Source organism: Hylobates moloch, unplaced genomic scaffold, assembly GCF_009828535.3.
Source record: "Hylobates moloch isolate HMO894 unplaced genomic scaffold, HMol_V3 SCAFFOLD_7, whole genome shotgun sequence".
Classification (NCBI taxonomy): Eukaryota; Metazoa; Chordata; class Mammalia; order Primates; family Hylobatidae; genus Hylobates; species Hylobates moloch.
The window spans coordinates 92,552,685-92,575,083 of NW_026652282.1; the positions used below are offsets into that span (position 1 = coordinate 92,552,685).

At 38.9% G+C, this 22,399-nt stretch overlaps 1 protein-coding gene across 1 annotated transcript in view; it reads right to left on the reverse strand.

Annotated features, from left to right (window-relative positions):
* Positions 1–22,399, reverse strand: part of CHRDL1 (chordin like 1) — a 60,044-nt gene that overhangs the window by 23,189 nt on the left and 14,456 nt on the right. The window contains exons 3-4 of the mRNA XM_032757463.2: positions 21,930–22,023; positions 2,817–2,884 (exon numbers count right to left, since the gene is read on the reverse strand). Of these exons, the coding sequence (XP_032613354.2) occupies positions 2,817–2,884; positions 21,930–22,023 (162 nt within the window). The remainder of the gene's footprint in view (positions 1–2,816; positions 2,885–21,929; positions 22,024–22,399) is intronic.

Consider the following 22,399-nt stretch of genomic DNA (forward strand, 5'->3'; position numbering starts at 1 on the left):
CACACACACACACACACACACACACACACACACACACACACACACACACACATTCCCCACCAACGGCACGAGGACCAATTCATGAGAAATTACAACTTAGAAATCAAACAAAAACTGTTTCAGGTTTTTACAAAGGAGTCATATTTGAACCACTGGTTCCCCTTCCTGTGCACTTCATAAAACTTGCTAAGCTGATGGTTTTCAGACCACTTGGCAAAAGAAACCAGTCAGCTGTATTTCTGCTGAACAGAGGTTTTGCTGGTTCCCAGTAAATAGGAATGGTTTATGAAAAGGACAGTCTAGTGGATAAGAAATGTGTTGTTAGGGCTGCCTTTTCTTCTTGCCCTGAGGAAGTTGGGCCTGCAAAGGATATTCAGAAGGGATTCTCCTGTTTTCTCATTTTAGGCTGGTCAAGAGCAAACAACAAATTTGAAGAGTTTATCTCTGATTTGAGACAAATTCCTGTGCCTTAAAATTAATGAGGAGCCCCCTCCCCACTCCACCATCACACACATTTTACGCCACCTCCCACACCCATTCATTCAACATTTATTTATTGGGTGACTACTATGTGCCAGGTATATATTTTTCCATTACTACAGATGCTATTTATTATTCAAATCATATCCCACAATATCCATTCCTTTTAGAACAAAGGGAAATATTTATTTATAATAAAGTGAAACCATATGGCCATTTTGGTCTACCAGGCCCAAATGTTTGTTTCTAAAGATAGGCCTTGAACTCCTTTGAAAATCAATAACTATTTCAAGGGCCCACATTCTGTACCTGACCTTTTTTGCTACAGGAAGTACTGGATTAAGTCCAGGCCTATCAGTAGGCCTGTCAATGAAGCTGAAAGATAAGGGTTGGAGTTGAGGGCAGTGTAAAATGAAGTCAAGAAGAAAGGCTAATTCATGGCATTACCAGCAAGACTGCTAAGGTGGCCACAGTGCTTAGTGTGGGGGTCTCTCAGGGAATATGCCACAAAGCTTATGGTGACTAAACTCTAAATTTGGTTTAGAATGACATCTGGTTGACAGCCATTAATTCAGCCACTCTCAACTACCTACCACAATAAAAAATAGGGGCTGAGAAAAAGAGGAACACACAACACAGAAAACTGAGACTGACATCATCTCCTGTCAGGCTCTGGAAGGAATCTCACTTACTATAAAGCAGATAGAGTTGGGTGGAGAAAATCTTTCCTCAGAGTTTATATTAACAAGCAAACAGGGAAGTCTACCCTCTCTTGCAGGATGCTGATTTTTTGAGATGTCCAGAGTACTGTTCTCTAAACCCCCTTTCCCCAATTCTTCCGCAACTATTCAGAAACAGCAGTGTCCAGAAAATAATACTGATAGAGAGTAAGACAAATAGAAATGGTTCCATCTCACTGCTGAAGCTTTGGGTTGGGTGTTGGCAAGCTGGGAGCATGCAAGTCAGAAGTGGCCCATGTGATGACCGGGAAGCCCAGCCTCAGCAGCACTGTGATGTTTGTATGAGTCATTCTACTGCATCCCCTATCAACACCTTCCTCACATGCTCAATATCCTCAGGCTTGCCCTGTAATTCCCTGGACTCCTGCCTTATATTCAATCCTTGCTGAGATTTTCTAAGGTTTTAGAAAATCAATTATATTTTATTACAAAACTGATGCTTATAGGAAAACATCAAATTATACAGAAAATATAAAGTAAAAAGTCAAAATCTACCTTTCCTCTTGCCCACTTCTACTCCTTTAAGATTAGCATACCTGACATGTTGGTATGTGACCTTCCAGATTGGTTTATATGCATTTATATACATGCACATACAATTTTTACATAAAGAAGTGATAGTGTAAAATTTCATTCTGCACCTTGTTTTGTTACTTAATATATCTTGGAGCTCAATTCACTTTACTACATTTAGATGTACCATATTCTTTTAACAACTGCACAGTGTCCCATTAATTGGATGTACACACCAAGTCCCTAGTAGACATTTAGGTTGTCTCCATTTGTTTTGTCTTTATGAAAACAACAACGCAGTGAATGTCCTTGCATACTTTTTTTGTACAAGGATGTGATGAACACCTATTTATGTGCAATGGTCACCACTGTGCATTTTGTATGATAGATTCTTTGAATTGGAACATCTCCTTTTCAGATTTTAAGAAATTTGTAGTGTAAATCTTCTTAGACATATATTTTTAGAGAGGAATTCTATTTTATAAATTACTTCAAAATACAATCGAACAAAAGATGCCATTACTTACATAGACAGATGCCTACTTGTGAGGCTTATTCTGAGATTAGTGCAGAGAACAGAAGGGAGACATTACCAGGCTGAAGAGAGGAGAATCCAGACTGCTACCTTTCCTCTTTTCCAGCTGTATGACTGAGAGCCTAAGGCTTGGGAGAGAGTTTATGTGGACATGTCTGAGGTACCTACCAAATCCCGCCAAAAAGACGGTTGTATCTTACAACCCTACAGAAGGTCCTCACTGTTGAGGATAGGAGTGACCTAGCTTCCTTAGAGAACACATAAAGGCTTGGCAAGTCATCCTGAAAGAGTACCAACTTCTGACCTAGACAAAGGGCTGGGGCTATGGTTTCTTTGTGCACATTTCCTGCCTCCAGTTACCAATTTTACAGTGTACTTAAATGGTTTCCAGTTGGTGATGACATTCAAAACTTTGAGAAAAGGGAAGAAGAATGGTGTTAGAAATCGGACCTTTTTTTTTTTGGATTTGCTAGAATAGTAGCCACGAGGAGAGGAAAGCTTGGCCTGATGCTGTGGAGTGTTGAATTATTTGAGCTATTCACACTTACTGCTTCTCTGTTGGCAGGTTGCCGGAAGATATCACCATCAGAATGTTCCCATGACAATTCTCCATCCCCTGTTTATTAAAAAGAAGTAAGGAGAAAATCATACATTCATAGAAGGGAAAGTTATCACCCTTGTGACCCAGCAACATTTTTGGTACTATGATCCCAAAGTTCTTGAAGTGTTTTTGCTTTTGTGGCTGTCCTTCAAAAAGCGGCTATGAAAGATTTATCTGGGTGTGCCTCATTTTTCAAAACAACTCCGAAGAAAGTTGCCACTTTCTAAATAGATGTCCTAGCAACATTATGCAGAATTTGGAAAATAAAAGGAAAATAATCACTTTCCACCTAATTTAGCCATCATTGTCACTTTTGCTCATTTTACTTCGTGACGGTTAAGTGTTTTGCAGGTCATATTTAACTTCTGTTTAAACTACCATTAAACAATGAGTTTTGAGGATTTGATCTGTCATAATTTCTTATGACACACCTTTCTCTAGGTCTACATGACCCACTCTTTGTACAGAGAACTCCTTATCATTATCTTCTAAAGTAACTGCTTATAGGAAGAATATTCTACTTTCAGCCTCTAGAGCAACAAACACACAAGAGCTGTGGATATACCTCAACTGATTAAAAAACAAGAGGATGATTTCCAAGAATATTGCCCTTGTGTTACCTCTGACCAAGCAAGTGAATGGGAAGAGCCTTGTCTTAGAGATGTTCGCATCACTTGAAATGAGTACTATTTAAATTATATATATGGCTGAAGATAAACCTAATATTCAACATATATTTTATAAGATGACCAGAAACACAAAAAAGTATAAGTACTAAGAATTTTCTATTCTGATTACTCTCTCAAGCCTTCATAAGAGTAACAGGCCGGGTGCAGTGGGTCATGCCTTTAATCCCAGAACTCTGGGAGGCCGAAATAGGCAGATCGCTTGAGCTCAGGAGTTTGAGACCAGCCTGGGCAACACAGGGAGACTCTGTCTCTACAGAAAATACAAAAACTAGCCGGGCATGGTGGTGTGCACCTGTAGTCTCAGCTACTTGGGAGGCTGAGATAGAAGAACTGCTTGAGCTTGGCAGGTGGAGGTTGCAGTGAGCCGAGATGATGCTACTGCATTCCAGCCTGGGCAACAGAGCCAGACCCTGTCTCACACACACACACAAAGGGTAACATGTTACCGGTTCAAGCATGTAGTAGTAGTGTTAGGGGAAATTAGGTAGTATCATAGGCTTTTAGGGCTTGAAAACGACCTAAAAATTAGTTTGATAGCAATATTAGAATCAGGCAGTGACTTATAACAGAGTATGGCTGTAAATCTTCATAATTCAAATATTATCTGATGAAAAATAATGAATTTTGAGGATTTAACTAGTTGCTAGGTTAATCTTCATAAAACAGTAAAACACCACTTTGATTGTATAATCGTGTCATTCCCTGATCAAAACCCTCAGTGGGTTCCCAACCAAGACTCTCTACAACCACCCCCTACCTCATCTTTATTGAACACCTACCTCCTACCCAATGATCTCAGCTACTCTACAATGGGAACCCTTTGAGCTACCTGCTCTTCACTGAACACTGGACTCCCATTGTTGCTTCTGTGCTTTAGTTCATGTTATTCTTCTTCTGAAATTACCTTCCATCTCCCATGCCCCATAGCTCCCCCATGCCTGTGGAAACCATTTAGGTTTTCTCTCCTCTACAAAGTCTTCTTCAAACACTCTTGCATATTTCTGATTGCCTAAAAGACTAAGCATCCTGAAGTTTTAGAAGTATAGAGGACATCAAGCATAAGTTTGTCCAACTGCTCCATTTAACAGAGGGAGAAACCATGGCTGAGAGGGGAAGTAGCCATTCAGAGTCTAATAATGAGTTTGTGAGAATTAACACCAAAACCCCAGGTTACCTGGCTCCCAAATAGGTATGTCCATTCCATAAGAAAAGGGTTCATTACCTGTGTTACTATATCACCATCATCTATAACAGTGCCTGATACATAGTAGTCGCTCAGTAAATACTTGTCAAATGATGGAACTGGGAGGCCTTCTCTGACCACCCTATCTACAATTCCAACCCCCATCTGATATTTATGTTTGCTCTTTGCTTTTTCTCCTTAGCAGTTATTACTATCTTATATTTCTTATATTTTATTTATTTTGTTTATTGTCTGCTTTCCCCTATTAGAATCCCCCCATGACAGCAGGGATTTTTGTCTATTGTGTTTACTGATGTAACTCCAGCATCTGGGGCAGTGCTGGGCACATAGTATTTATTCAATATTTGTCGAATCAATAAATACTAAAACACTGTACAATATTTATTACTGTTAAATGCTTTCGGGGCCTTCCTTGTCTCCCTAGAGAGTCTGTAAATTCCTTGGAATGAGAGATTATGTTTTAGACCACCTCTGTATCTCCTAGACAACTGCTTCTCAAAATGTGCTTCCTGGACTAGCAGTATCAGCATCACCTGGAAACTTGTTAGAAATGCCAAATTTCAGATCCCAACCCATACCTACTAAGTCAGAAACTCAGGATGGGGGCTGGTGATCCTGGGTTTTGCCAAGCCTTCCAGGGGATTCTGATGTATGCAGGAGTTTGTGAATAACCAGGCTGGAGCACTTAGCATATTGCTGGGTACATATCAGGTGCTCAATATATGTATTGAATTGAACTGCAGTAAAACATAGAGAATTAAGTGCTTGGTCAATAGTATATATACTCTTCTCTGCCTGTTTTATTCCATGTCTGAGGGTAAACTGCAAGCCGAACTCTGTGGAAACCCTGACTGACTACTGTAAAACAAAGATGATTTCAACTATGTTTATAACTAGAAAATTATGCCCAAGAGTCTGTTAACATGCTTTGAACACTTCTTGGGTGAAGAGTCTGATACTACAGCAGAAAGAGGAGAAAATCAGGCTGGGCTCTTGCCCTCAGGATATTTACGCCCAGGTTGGAGGTGATGGGAAATCAATATAGGAAACAGCCTAAAAACACAGAAAACAAAGCAAATACAATCGAAATACACATGCTTAGGAGACACTGAATGGGAGGAGTGAGCAGTCAGATGTAATTGTAGAAAGCTTCCTGAAAGAACCATTAAGTCACATTTTTAGAAGCAGATACTGCACAGCATGAACAGACAGTGATATGGGCAGACAGTACCTCAACTAAAGGGAGTGACATTGGCAAAGGACCAGAGCTTTGTAAACAGCAAGTCACATACTGGAGACAGCAAGCAAGGTGTGGCTTGAGTAGAAACTTCAGATATGAAAACAAGAGAAATTACACTGGTAATTGAACATGTAGAGAGAAAGGGAGGAGAGGGAGAGCGAAGGAGGGAGCAAGAATGACAGTGGGGTGGGTTGTTGAGGTAAATAGGGGTAGTAAATAATGTGCTACTATTTGATAGCACAATAGGGTGACTATAGTCAATAATAACTTACTTGTACATTTTAAAATAACTTAAAGAGTGTAATTGGATCATTTGTAACTCAAAAGATAAATGCTTGAGGGGATGGATACTCTATTCTCCATGATGTGTTTATTTCACATTGCATGCCTGTATCAAAACATATCATGTACCTCACAAATACATATGCCTATTATGTATCCACAAAATTTTAAGAAAATAATTAAATTGTAAAAAGTAAACAGTAAAAATTCGAAAAAATATAAAATTTTGTAAAAGGCTGAAGAATTCACATTTGATTATGTTGCCAATTTTTTTGTAGGGGTTCCTATGATAAAAGTGATATTTGTGGAAGCCTATTCTGGCAATGGAGTGTAGACCAGTTGGGGAGTAACTCGAATCCAGGAGGCCATACAGGAAGCTGCTATAGTAATATGTAATAGGCCATGAGCATCTGTGCAATAACACACAAGAAGGATTGAATGAGACTCCTACAGGTGAAAATAAACTGATAAGACCCTGAAGGAAGATTTGATGATGGGGAAGGAAGGCAAAGGGGAAATCAGTATCTGAAAACTTTTGGGGTGCAAATCTGGAGAGCTGGGGACAGTGATTGAGTGGGGATGAGCTTAGATTTACTTGTCTCCTTTGTTTCAGTGGGCAGTAGTGGGTCTGGGCCAAGTAAAATATGGGACTAGAGAGAAGAATAGAAACCAGTAAAGATTTACCAGCAAATGGGAAAACAAAATGTAAAAGCTATATAATGTGGTTGCAAGCCTAATTTAAGTAGTCAAAAGGGAGAAAACAAGTTGCAAAAGAAAAATGATAGACTAGTTCTCTTCATCAAATGTCCTTTTAAAATGTAGATTTAATGATTGGTATTGACATAAAATGTTTACTTAGCTGGCCTTCTGAAAAGTTGTTTATTTAATTTATACCCTAGAGTTTTTAAAAGGATTTTAATTAAAGAGTGTCATTCAATACTTATAGTCCAGTCAGAATCTCAAAGCATTATAGAAGCACATAGTGCCTCTTACAAATGAGCAGAGAGGTAAGATGGAAAATCAAGGAGGCAAGTCACTATCAGGCATAGGAGCAGAATACTAATACCCTGTAACACAAATCAGATGAGTGTGTCATGATGTGTATTTGATGAGCATTTGCAGACAAGAATGCATACCTAAATTTCAGCACTTCATTAAAAAGTAATGGAGCCTCTATATATATATATATATACACATATATATATACACACATATATACACACATACACATATATATATAATATATATACACACACACATATATATACCATCTGCTGTTTGATAAACCTGACAAAAACAAGCAATGGGGGAAAAGATTCCCTATTATATATATATATTTTATATATATATAATATATCATACTAAACCTGTATGATATATATATATAATCTATATCATACTAAAACTGTATGATATATATATCATACAGGTTTTAGTATTCCTAGTCTAAAATGCTCCAGAATTTTTGGAGTGCTGATGATGCTCAAAGGAAACTCTCACTGGAGCATTTTTGGATTTGGGGTTTTTGGATTAGAGATGCTCAACTGGTAAGTACAATGCAAATATTCCAAAATCCAAAAACATCTGAAATCCGAAATACTTCCAGTCCCAAGCATTTTGGACAAGGGATATTTAACCTGTATATAAATACACACATATCTGTATATATACACTATATTTATATATAAGATATACTATGTACATTATAAAGTATATACATTAAATATATAAATACTAGGAACTGTTAGCATTTCTGGTGCCTCCGAGCTTTCAAAGTCATCAAAATTACATTCTCTAAACTTCAATGTTCTATTAAGTCTATTAAGTAGCTGCTAAAGGTTTTAACATTTGAGTTATTCTATTTAATTTAACCCATAATTAAACTGGAATTATCTTCTTAGATGTTGACATTTTATAAGGCTATAAGTGGTTCTCTATACCTGGGTACGGTCTGCCTGGATAGCTGGAAATAGGCATGTCCATTTGCAATCTTAGATATTATACCTTGAAAAAAAGTAGGCACTAATACCCTAAAAAACCTGTTTCTTTGCTCTTTTTGTCTGATCACTGGAAAAATTATCTTGAATGAGATAGAGGCTTTTTCATTCAGCCAAGGCTTTTTGTAAAAAACAAAACAAAACAAAAAACAGTGATTCTAATGGATACAGATGGATTCTAATTAATTTTGAGAAGCAACAAGATATAATTTTAACCAATTTTTTGAACTGAAGTGAAAAACAAGTGTAGTGTACTGTATGTCAAACAATATTCATTTAACCTTAAAAGCCACATGTTTATTCAAACCTCAGTCATACTCTCTCCGAGTGGTACCCTATGAAGCTGTAATGGGTTGGCTTTCTAGTAGTGGGAGAAATGGAGAACAAGTATTTGAAAAATGGCCAAAAGCTAGGCTGAAATTCAGACTGTTTATAACTCCTGTGGCTTCCATTAATCTCTGGTGGCTTGAGCAGGTCAGAGAAGTTAAACCCTGTCCTCTCAAAAGGACTAAGTGTACAATGAGATTCCAAGATACCCATGAAGATAAGCCTCAGAGAGCAAAACTACGCCAGCATGTGGCCACTTTTGAACCATACATCATAAATAGGGTAGCCATAGAGCAGATTTATCTCAGACAACCCAGTTTTATTGCCTCTTTTTCTGGCAGGCATAATTATTAAGATTGCAGCTCTTGCTTTCAAAATGTGCCTCGGTTGAGATAGTAAATTACATAGTCACTCTAATCATAAGGCAAAGGGACATGAGACAAATCCCTGAGACAGGGGAAATGTTCTCTGTATTTTTTGAGGGAGAAGTTGAAATCAGCAGAATCAGGGCAAAGTGGAAGAGAGCAGGGAGGAATAAACCCATTGTGAAGTCTCTCCTTACCATGAGCTGGGTTCCACGGGGGAGCACTTTAATGCCAGTGCTCCATACCAAAGCTAGAGATGAAGAAGTGAGTAGAAGCAGATGACCTTAGGGAGCCTCTGCCAAACATCTAATTGTATAAATTCTGCTGGGAGGGAGCATGTGTGCTGAAATTTGAGAGAAGCTTTAAAAGGAAACTAGTATAAGGATTCTCCACTGATAGGCATTTGAGCTTCCAATGATGATATACAGCAATACAAGAAATCTGCAAGTTTTGTAAAGCACAGAATTAGAAAAAACTACTTTAAGTTTCAAATGGAACCAAAAAAGAGCCCATATAGCCAGGACAATCCTAAGCAAAAGGAACAAAGCTGGAGGCATCACGCTATCTGACTTCAAACTATACTACAAGGCTACAGTAACCAAAACAGCATGGTACTGGTACCAAAACAGATATATAGACGAATGTAACAGAACAGAGGCTTCAGAAATACCACCACACATCTACAACCGTCCAATCTTTGACAAACCTGACAAAAACAAGCAATGGAGGAAAAGATTCCCTATTTAATAAATGGTGTTGGGAAAACTGGCTAGCCATATGCAGAAAAATGAAACTGGATCCCTTCCTTACACCTCATACAAAAATTAACTCAAGATGGATTAAAGACTTAAATTAAGACCCCAAACCATAAAAATCCTAGAAGAAAACCTAGGCAATACCATTCAGGACATAGGCATGGGCAAAGACTTCATGACTAAAACACCAAAAGCAATGGCAACAAAAGCCAAAATAGACAAATGGGATCTAATTAAACTAAGGAGCTTCTTCACAGCAGAAGAAACTATCATCAGAGTGCACAGGCAACCTACAGAATGGGAGAAAATTTTTGCAATCTATCTATCTGACAAAGAGCTAATATCCAGAACCTACAAAGAACTTAAACAAATTTACAAGAAAAAAAACCAACCCCATCAAAAAGTGAGCACAGGATATGAGAAGACACTTCTCAAAAGAAGACATTTATATGGCCCACAAATATATGAAAAAAAGCTCATCATCACTGGTCATTAGAGAAGTGCAAATCAAAACCACAATGAGATACCATCTCATGCCAGCTAGAATGGCGATCCTTAAAAAGTCAGGAAACAACAGATGCTGGAAAGGATGTGGAGAAATCGGAACACTTTTACACTGTTGGTGGGAGTGTAAATTAGTTCAGCCATTGTGGAAGACAGTGTGGTGATTTCTCAAGATCTAGAACCAGAAATACCATTTGACCTAGCAATCCCATTACTGGGTATATACCCAAAGGATTATAAATCATGCTGCTCTAAAGACACATGCACCCGTATGTTTATTGCAGCACCGTTCACAATAGCAAGACTTGGAACCAACCCAAATGCCCATCAACGATAGGATAAAGAAAATGTGACACATATACACCATGGAATACTATACAGCCATAACAAGGATCAGACAGTTATTTTCTTAAAAAATACTTTATTGTCAAATGAAGTACTTTATTGTTTGGGCTGTCAATATAAGATCTTAGCATTTTTAACAAAATAGCTCCTTGAGAAATATCAAAACACACACAATGGGGGGACTTCCTGCCAACAGTAGCAAGCCAAATCTGAAGAAGAATACAAAATTATTTGTCCAGAAAAATCATAAATACTTTTTAAAAAGTGCATTGTGAGAATGCATGTGTTTTCAGGAGGAAATCAGAAGAGAGTGAATATAGAAACTACGAGCTGCATGGTGCCCACCATCCACACTCTGCTCTTTCAATGGAGATGTGGCTAAACAGATCCAAGTTTATGGTGAGAAACAGAATCTTTGCTTCTGAGAGCAGTCCCAATGCATCTGCTGGATTGTTACCATATCTGGCCCCGGAAAGATGGTCATCACACAGTCTGTTCCTCCCAGTAGCCTCAGAAATAAGAGTTCCCAAATTTGCTTTGCTTCCCCAAGTTGAGAGGCAGTATAATATAATGGCTAAGAGAACAGATTGGAGCCAAACAGTTTGGATTCAAATTCTGGCTCTGCTCCTTCCTACTTATGTGACTTTGGGCAAATGAATTAACCTCTCTGTGCCTCAGTTTCCTTATTGCTAAAATGGAGACAATAACGCCTACTTTATAGGGTTGTGAAGATTAAATGAATTAGTATATGCAAAGCATTTAGAATTGTGCTTGGTACACTGTGTCAGCTAAATGTTAGCTGTTATTCCTAATCCCCTTTCTTCTCATTCTTTGCCTCCACTTCATTTTCCTCCTTCTCCTCAAGGGTAGCTTACACATGGGGGAATACCCGGCTTAAAGGACTCCCACAAGTGTGCTGTGTATTTAACAAAGAAAAGGGCTTAGATCAAACAAACAAACAAACAAGCAAACACAGCCTAGCAAAGATAACTGTATGCCTGCACATTGAAAAGGAATCATTTCATCTCGAAATCATTGGAAGACAGGGTCCTGGAGATATTTTAAAAAATGGCTAGAGAGATTTCTTCAGCTCATACCTTCTAAACTGGCTTAGAATTTCTCATAATTATGCTAGTCCTCTATTTCCAATTTTTTTAAAAAGAGTTTGCATCTTAATTAAAATCTCTTTTCTCTCTTGGCTAAAAATGAGGCTTGACAGGACAGATATCTGCTTCATTGGTAGGAGTGCAATTTACAAAGTTATAAAGTGAAGTGTTAAAAATCCAAGTACCCACTGAGCGCGGTGGCTCATGCCTGTAATCTCAGCACTTTGGGAGGCTGAGACGGGTAGATCACCAGAGGTAAGGAGTTCGAGACCAGCCTAGACAACATCGGGAAACCCCGTCTCTACTAAAAATACAAAAATTAGCCAGATGTGATGAGCACCTGTAGTCTCAGCTACTCGGGAGGCTGAGGCGGGAGGATCGCTTGAACCCAGGAGGCAGAGGTTGCAGTGAGCTGAGATCATGCCACTGCACTCCAGCCTGGGCAACAGAGACTCTGTCTTAAAAAAAAAAAAATTCCAAGTACCCAAATAAAGTAGAGTCCTGTGCTACCACATCCATGAACTGAAAATAAAAAGCAGGACAGAGAGGGGAAACTCAATGACCTACCCATGTTGACTGTCTGGTCAACCTGAAAATGAAAAGCAGTCAGTTGTATACACTGCTCTTCCTTCTCATATATCTTTTACCTCTGTTTGCACTGTCAGTCAACAAATCAGGTTGATTTCTATAAATTGTTGGAGTCTAAGCTCACAAAGTCTATTCTAATGTGAGTAATGGGCACATCCAATGGTGTTTCTGGGCAGCTATGGAATTCCTTGAAGGAGTTAGAAAGAATAAGGTTGAAGAAAGAGTGGCTTTAACCACCCATGAAGAAATAAGTGCTCTGAAATGCTTCACTGGGAATTCCTTATTTTTATTATAGAAACAGATTCATATACACACAAAAAAGTCCTCCAATCCCAGAAACATATGGGGTATTATTGATCCTGACAGGACATCCCAGATGGCCGATTAGGAATCAGTGCTATTAATTTGTTAAACTCAATGTGAAAGTCAACGCTGTCCCATCCACTGTCTGAATGACTTTCTATTCAAGAAGAAATATTCTAGACGTAAGAAACATGCCAAGAAGGAACATGATGACCTCAGAGGGACGGGGTCCTGGGACAGTCAGCAAGTACGTGGGGATGAATTTTGAGCACAAGAGATGGAGAGAAAGCAAAAACAATCTGGAACGTTTCCATGGAAGGAGATCCAGTTGGGATTTAGCAGATGAGGAGAGGTAGGTGAGGATGGCAAATCTCTAAAATGGTCCCACACACATGAACATAAATGATTCACTTTTGAAAAGGTATTATTAATGACAGCGAGACTCTTCTATAGCTATGAAAAGATCAGAATATCTCAATACACAGTCGTCCCTCAGTATCCATGGAGAATTGGTTCCACGACCCCCCACAGATACCAAAATCCACAGATGCTCAAGTCCCTGATAAAAAATGGCATAGTGTTTGCATATAGCTTACACACATATTCCCATATACTTTAAATAATCTCTAGATTACTTATAAAACTTAATACAATGTAAATGCTATGTAAATGGTCATTTTACTATATTGGTTTCTAAAATTTGTAATTTTTAAATTGTTGTACTGTTACTTTTAACATGTTTTTAAAATCATTTTCTATCTGCAGTTGGTTGAATCCATGGATGTGCAACCAGTGAATATAGAGGGCGGACTGTATTTTGAAGTTTAGATGAGAACATATAAACTCAAAAATTACTGAGTTAATTTTAATTTTTTTTTATTTTATTGTGGTAACGACACTTAATGAGATTTACCCTTTTAACAAACTTAAGTATACAATACTATATGGTTAACTACATGCACAATGTTGTACTACAGATCTCTAGAACTTGTTCACCTTGGAGGGGGAAGTGGGGAGTTGCTAATCAACAGGCATAAGGTTTCAGTTATACAAGATGAATTTTCATTTTTTAAAGTAGTGTTTCTCATTAACAATGTTTCTTTCCTATCATCATGACCAGGAGATGGTGGTGTTTCTGCAGAATGTGGGCCAAAACAAAAACAACTTGAGACTAATTTCTGAGAATCTATATTTGGATTTGCTGTTATTTTCTTTAGTTTTCTTTGATTTTGAAAACTTTGAAAAACTGGTCAATTTTTATGATGTTTAAAATCAATGAAGTATCTCACATACCACTTCCCTGAAGATCCCGGATTCTAGCTGAGATGGGATCTGAGGTGCAATTTTGCTGCTCTTTTGGAAAGAGAAATCAAGTGTCTTAGGTAAAATGGCACTTATCTTGAACACTGACTAATTACTTTTAAACAGTTGCTTCCAGTTTCATTTACCTTGAAGGAGTTAGCAGAAATATCACAATTTCATAAAAAATGACTTCCATTTTCTCCCTGGGCTCATTTGAGATATGTTGGATGAAAGGGTTTGGGTTGAGCAAATTGTGAGTTGCACCATTTCTCCTGCCTCCCTACTGCATCTGTACTTGGAATGCTGTCAAGAGCTTTTTGTGACTGTGGCTCTCTTTGTATTAAATAAACCAGTCAGCATGATATATGATTAATATTATGCCAGGGGAAACAGGAAGACACAAAGCAATAACAGTGCAAGAATATATTTTTGAATGCTTAACTCTATGAACCAGATTAAGCCCTGAAGGTGGTCAAAGAAGATCAATGAGAACTAGAGTGATTAGGCAAAACTATTAGAAGAGGTGCAACTTCAACTGGACTCTTGAAAGATGAGTAGGATGCGAATAGGTAGAAGAGGAGCGGGGGCTATTCCAAGCTTGTGAAAAGTAACAGTTTAAGTGAAGCACGTAACAGGAGGGAAGGTAGGAAGAAACATAGCATGTAACAGAACAAAGAGATCAGCCAGCCAGCCTAAAGGAGATGTGTGTGTTGGTGTCAGAGAAATGAGGCTGGAAAGTAGGTTAAGGAAGGATCAGACTGTTTCACAGAGGGTCTTTAAAAACAAGCTGAAAAATTTAAATTGGATAATATGGTAAGAAATGGTAGCATGATCAAGTAGTTTCTCAAGAAGAAAATTCCTAGGCTGGGCTCATGTCTGTAATCCCAGCACTTTGGGAGGCTGAGGCAGGAGAATCATTTGTGACCAGGAGTTTGAGACCAGCCTGGGCAACATAGTGAGACCACGTCTCTAAAAAAAAAAAAAAAAAAAAAATTATTTGGGCATGGTGGTGCACACCTGTAGTCCCAGCTACTCAGGAGGCTGAGACGGAAGGATAGCTTGTAGTTTGAGGTTGCAGTGAGCTATAATTGTGCCAGTGTACTACAGCCTGGGTGACAGAGTGAGACCCTGTCTCTGAAAAACAGGAAACAGCCAAAAGAAAGAAGAGTAAAAGAAAATTCCTAGATTAGGGTATTATGTAGCATGTATAATGTAGAAAGAACATTATAGACCCCTACAGCCTTGGGGAGGGGCTGGATTCATGGTGGGATCAGAAGTTGGGGATCCCAGGAGTGCAGAGAACAAGGAGGGATGTGGTGCGAGTTGAGGCTGGAGAGACAGTCTTAGAAGTCTTCCTTCACCTCCCTGACTAGGTCAACCCCTCTCAATTATTGGCTTTTATAACACCTTTCCTTTGTGGCATGTGGCACAGTTGCAATTTTATAATTACTTATATCATGACGGGGTGTCTTTCTTCCCCACTAAAACTCCATGAAGGCAGGTTCCATGTCCATTTTTGTTCACCATTGTATCTCTAGCACTGGTGCAGTGCCGGGCTCTTAGTGATTGCTTAACAATGTTTGCTGAATGAAAGAAAGTAGATATTTACACTCAAGACACTTTAAGCCTAGAGTGAGAGAAGGGTAAGTTAAGGCCTTGATGGGAAAAGATGGGCAGTGTGGTAAGATACTCTCTTAGGAGTATCTGCACACAACAATGTGCCATGCATGTCCCGTCTTCCCCCTTACTCCCCTGTACTGGGAGATATCCTTGTCATACTCCTATGAATGGGTCCCAACAGGTAGTATAGAAGTTAAGAGCTTGAAACTCTGGAGCCAGACTGACCAGGTTAAAATTCTAGCTCTGCCACTTACTACCATTTGTCCTTGGACAAATCACTCAACTTTTCTGCCTTAGCTTCCGCATCTGTAGAATGGGGATATAAATAGTTGCTACTATTTTTGTGAGGATCAAATGAGCTATTCCACACATAAGTGCTTAGAACACTGTCTGACACATTGTACATGCTACATTTAGACACCATTTACTAAATGCATACTTGGCTTTTAATACAGTTAATACCTACCCCAAATACCTTTCCCTTGTCTAGAGTCCAAGTACATAGCCTTCCCTGTTGCTTTGGCAAGATGAACAGGGGACAGGAAGTGGAAATGACCAATGGTGGAGGGAAGCTGGGTGTGGGTTTGGGTTTGAAGCCTGCCTTCCCAGAATGTGGCAGTAGTATAATCTCTGAAGAGATTTAAAAAAAAAAAAAAAAACTTTTATTTTAGGTTTGAGGATACCTGTGAAAGTTTGTTACATAGGTAAACTCCTGTCATGAGCATTCGTTGTACAGATTCTTTTCTGCTTCTCTCCCTCCTCCCACCCTACATCCTCAAGAAGACCCCAGTGTCTGTTGTTTCCTTCTTTGTGTTCATAAGTTCTCATCATTTAGCTCCCACTTATAAGTGAGAACATGCAGTATTTGGGGAAAAAAAAGACACATGCATGCAAATGTTCATTGCAGCACTATTCACAATTCTGAAGACACAGAATCAATCTAAATGCCCATCAATGACAGACTGGATAAAGAAAATGTGGTATATATACACCATGGAATACTATGCAGCCATAAAAATGGATGAGATCATGTCCTTTGTAGGAAGATAGATGGAGTTGGAGGCTATCATCCTTAGCAAACTAACACAGGATCTAAAGAGATTTTTTCTTCTGATAAAGTTTCCCTTAAGGTTCCAGTGGCTGTTTGCACTATGCTTCCAGTCCTAATGAGGTTTGCTGAAGTGCTAGCAATGACACACATTGTGCCAATGCTCTCCTTGACTGTCTTAGCCTCAAAGACACGTCTAGCCAACGAAGGCTAGGTCTGAGATTCAATCCGCGTCTAGGATTGCTGTCCGACCCAGGAAGAAAGACACACATTAGTGTTTGGGGACAGTGCAGAGAGGCTATTTCAATGCCCTTTATATGAAGGTTTGCAAGTTCAGCAGTCAAAAGATTATTTCTTCTTCAGTGTTTGGCCTGCAGTTAGGGTGGCCAGCATAGGGGAGAGGTGTCTGGGTTCCCTGCTGTATGAGTAATGCGCTTATATAAGATACGTTGTTGTAAAAACGTCATTTCCATGGGAAAAACTAACTAGGTGCTTCAAAAGTTAGAACTTCAAAGGAGTTTCAACTACATTATACACAGCTGAAAGATGCAGAGAAACTGGAGGTGATGAAAGAACAACAATTTTTATAAAAGTGTAGGATTTAGTTTTTATAAAGGAAGATGAAAGAAAACTGTGCATTTAGGCTGGATGAGAGGTTGCAAAGAAAGAACTTACTGAATTATCAAGTATATAAAGGGACAATACATGGCCAGTAATAACTAGCTTTTATCTGTTGCTTCTGAGGACATAGAAAAGAAAAGAAATTTAAATTGTAACAACAGAACAGTACAGGAAATAGCTAGTTCCAGGATCTGTTACCACAAGAAGAACTAGAACTAAAGTTCTGTCTATGGAGATTACATTTTAAAAAGGCAAAACTATCAAAGATAGAGGAGAAGGTGCAATGCTACTTAACTCGGGGGTAATAAATATAGTAATTACTATATAAAATATAATAATTATTACTTATAAACCAATAACTCTGTATTAGGCCATCTCTTAGCACTCTATGCCATCTCAGTTAATCTACACAACCATTTCACACGTAGTAAGCATAATCTCCATTTTTACACCTGAGAAAACCAAGGTTTTGGGTGGTTAGTTTGTCCAAGATAACAGCACTAGTAGGTGGTAGCCCTGCAATGTCAAATCTATGACCTTCTGGCTTCAGAGCCTCTGTCCTTTGCATTATACTGTATTGCCCCCAGGTTGCAGTGACATGTCTTTTCACTGTTGCCTTTCCTTTCTATTATCAATTGTTTTCCAGTTTAGATTTCACATATCCTTTTCCCAAAAGGGAATAATATCAGCCTAACAGCTGGATTATAGTGACCAGCTGGTTATATTAGCAACCACATGTACACTTCTGCTCAGTATGGACTTTCTTTCTTTTGAGCCACACTGAAATTAAGTTGGGGCAAAGATGAGAAAGGAGGTGAGGAACAAAATATCCATCTTTCTTGATGGAAATGTACCAGCTACACTGTAGTACAGACATATACACACACACATTGTGAGAAACATGTATGGAAAGATCCAGGGCCTTACCAAAGCATAAATCAAATTAGGCTGTAACTAAATCCATATTGACTTATGAGGGCTGGTGCAAATAGTATATTAAAAGGGATGAGCATACACTGGTAGTCCAAACAAAGTCAGTCCTTCCAAAAAGCAATGTTAACTGTAGTTTCCTAAAGTGGTATGGGGGAAGAAAACAACTTGGAGATCAGGAATGAGACCAAGTAATTTCCTATTGACCAGGAATCAATGTATAGTCAACACCATCTACCACAGTCAATCAGTAATTCAGGGGGAAAAATGCACAACAACCATATTCTTTTTTGGTAGCACCGAATTCAAATCCTGACTAAATTTCTAGTAATCATTTCAATCAAGTGTGCATTCATTTAAAGAGCACCTACTCTGCCTGGCACAGTGGGAGAAATAAAGATAAATGAAAAAGAGTATCTGTCTTAAAGAGTTTATGCATTAATAGGGATGATAATACATGGGCACAAATAATAAAAAACAGAAGTTGACAAGGTGATAAATGCTCCCGGAGAAGCACAGGTTAAGTGCTGAGGAGTCCTAGAGTAGAGACAGGTTTACTTCTAGTTTGCAGGACTTAAAAAGGTTTTATGGAAGAAGTGGCATTTAGACTGGATTTTGAAGGATAAGCAGGATTTATGGGTGGAGAAATTAGGGATGGAAGTGGGAAGGCAGAAAAGAAAGGCCTTCCAACTAATACTTATCAAAATGTGACCTGAGGACGGCCTGCAATAGAATCTGAAGAAGCTGCATTTGTGCTAGGTCTTGAAGGACTAGCAGGATTTCCACAGGCAGGGATGGAGAAAAAGAATTTTCCAGAAAGAGGAAACATTTTCTCCATCCCACCTGTACATGTGCAGTTGTTACTTAGACAGTCCTTTTGTCTCCTTTTCATCCCAGTTCCTTATCATGAAATGGCCACCACTCATTCATCCCAAATTGGTTGCCATACGGTTGGACTTAGATGCATTAACCAATCAGAAACTGAAATTGGTTGCTTTTCCACTGGTTCACTCAGGTTTCAGAATTTTAATGGGCTCAATTTAAGTGCACTAAACTCAGATTGTTTTTAAAAAACCCATGGTTCCAAGTTATCTACATGGTCTCAGGAATGGTTTCTCAAAGTGACAGTCCACAGACCACCATTCTGCATCAGAATGAACGATGGGGTCTGCTTAAATGCAGATTCCTGGGTCCCACTCCAAGGCCACTAAATCAGAATCTCTGCAGGTGTGATCCAGGAATCTGAACTTCAACAAGTTCTCTGAACAATTCTGAAGCACACTAAAGTGTGAGAAACATTGACAGGGAAAGGACCAAGCAAAGGTAAAAAGGTAAGAGAGCACAGGAACAATGCAGTGGGCCCTGAGGTGCATGAATGGAAGAATATTGACCTATAAAGGTAACTTGAGGTTAGACCATGAAAGGCCTTCACTGTCAGAGTCGGAGGTTGACATGTATTTGAGTGGCAACAGGGAGTCATCCCTTTCAGTGGCAGAACACTGTGGTTAAAGCCTGAAATACGGAGCCAGGCTGCCAGGATTCAAATCTTAGCTCCTCAACTCACTAGCTACCTGACCTTGGATAAGATTCTTAACCTCTCTCTGCCTCAGTTTCCTCATCCATAAAACAGGGAGTACTCCTCACATAGGGTTGTCATGAGATTAAGTGAGTTCATATCTGTAAAATGCTTAGTTAGAACTGGGTCTGACATATAGTAAGTCCAAATACATGTTGGCATAAAAATTTTTGAACAGGGGTGTAACACGGTGATGGATCGCTTTTTGGAAGATTAAAATGGCAGCAATGTATAGGAGTCACCTACACATCCCCCACCAGCAAATCCTATAATTTTTTTTCCTCTAACTCAGTGGTTCACAACCTTAGGTGCATATTGGAATCACATCCTCCTCCTCCTGATCTGGTATAAATCTACCAAGGTAATTCCAATATGCATCCATAGTTGAGAACTAAGGCTCCAAATGTATTTCAAATTTGTCCACTTTTAATTATTGGGTCCTCAGTATATACAAGACACTGTGCCAGGTCCTTCTCTTATATTATCTCATTGAAATCTCATAAACATCTTGAAGGTAGGAGCTAACATTATCCTCACTTTAAAGATTGGTAGAAAAGTTGAATAAGGTCATTCAACTACAAAGTAGCAAGGCTGGGATTAGAATCAAGGCAATTTGGCTCCAAAGGCTCCACTCTGAACCACTGCTGTGTTCTCAGTCCAAGCACCCTTTTTCTTACACTGGAAAGAGTACTACCCTAACCATCTTGCTAGTCTCTCCACTTGCATTATTGCCTCCCTCCAGTCTAGTCTGGACATAATAGCCAGTGAGATCTTTTAACACGTTAATTGGATCACTTCATACTCTTTCTCACAACCTTCCAATAGCTTCCCAATGTATTAAAAATGGAAATCCAAAATCCTTCCCATGGCCTTCAGAGTCCTGCATGGTCTAACTCCTAGTCACCTCTTCAGCCTCATCCCATGTCAGTTTCAACCACAATCACTACATTTCATCCACACTGGTCCTTAGGCTCTTTGAATGCTCTAAGCTCTTCCCTGCCTGGGGTCTTCGAACTTTCTTTTCTCTCTACTTAGAATGCTCTTATTCGGGATCTTTGCATGGGTGACTTCTTTTTATCTCTCAGGTCTCAGCTTAAATGTCACCTTCTCAGAGAGGCCTTCCTGACAACTCAACCTAAATAAACTACTTATTTTTTATCTCAGTCCTATGTTTATTTTCTGCATAGTACTCGCATTGTCTGTATTTCCACGTTTGCTTATTATTTGTCTTTTCTGGTGAGTTCCATAAGAGCAAAGAACATACCTTGGCTGCTATGTATGCTATATATATTGTTGTGTAGGTTGTGTGCTGCAAAAGGATGCCACAGCTACAAAGGTGCATTCCCTGGGATTTTCTGAAAAATGGCAATAAAGTATCTTATGTAAGGGAATACTTTTTGTAACTCACATAAAGATGCCATATGGTCTAGCACCACCCTATATGTCTACTGTATTTATCAATATAAATACCCCAATTCTAGCACAATGCTGAGCATACAGTAGATGGTCAAAAAACATGTTGACTGGATAGAAGGAAAGAGGACAAAATTAGGATATTGCCAGTGGGAAAGTGGGAAAGTGGGAAAAGGGAGAGATACAGATAACTGCTGAAAGATTTGGTAATCTGAGAAGAGGTAACAAAGGAGAAATTAAAGGGGATTACACTTGATCCCAGGAACCTAGAGAAAAAACTGGTGCCATTATAAAAAAAATGAAACCTAAAGAAAAAAAGACTGATGTGACAAGACAATTCAATTTTGAATATAATTTGAGAAAATGCTTTCTGTTTTGCTTTTATTGAGTTTGTCACCATCTTATTATGGGGTTTAAAAAGTATACCTAAATTTGCCCTGCACAGTCTTCATAATGGCCACATCAATTCCTTGCAAGGTCCATTCTTCCTTTTAAGGCTATGAATGAAAATAGTCTGTGTTTTATGATACAATAATTTAAGGGCCAAGCTAGAAGGGATTAAGGATGGAGAAATAAACATATTCACTTTCACATTTGATGACTCTTTCCCATCCTCCCCTGAAGCATAGCACTCCATCCAGTATAGTTTTTTTTTTTTTAAAGGCTGTGGCCTTTAAAATCAATGCTTTATTTATTTTTCCCTTTGTTAATTAAACCACCTTTAAAAACTAAGGCTACCATAAAAATTACCTTTCCCTAGGACATTAGACAGGTATTTTCCTCCTTTCTAAATTCTACTACACAGGATAGCAGCATCCATGGGTCTTGGGATATAACACACCTACCTCTGCATACCCGGCAGCATGAATCTGGAACAGAGACTGGGAAAGCACAGGTTAATTTGGGGCAAGTCTTGAGACCACAATACACATTTCCCTCCTGCCAAGGAGAAACAGAATTAAGATTAGAAGCATCTAGGATAAGTGTAAAGGCTTCACTTAGTACCTGACATAGAGTAGGGACTCAAAACATGGCATGTCCTTCCCTCCAGCTCTCCCATCGTCAGTTCTCGGTACTTCCTACATTTTATTACGCATTATTTTTTTTCTCCTACAATTCCTCCATGCCAGAGACTAAGCCACAGAAAAGTTAGCAATCTTAGTTGAGCATCATGGTCTAAAGTGGTACAAAGTAGTCTGTCAGGGATGCCATGAGCCTCTGAGCCACCAATTATAGTCTTGTTTCTTTTTTCTCTGTTCATGATATCCTTGGTCCCCCAGCTGGATTGGGGGTTTAAAGGAATGAAGATTTATTT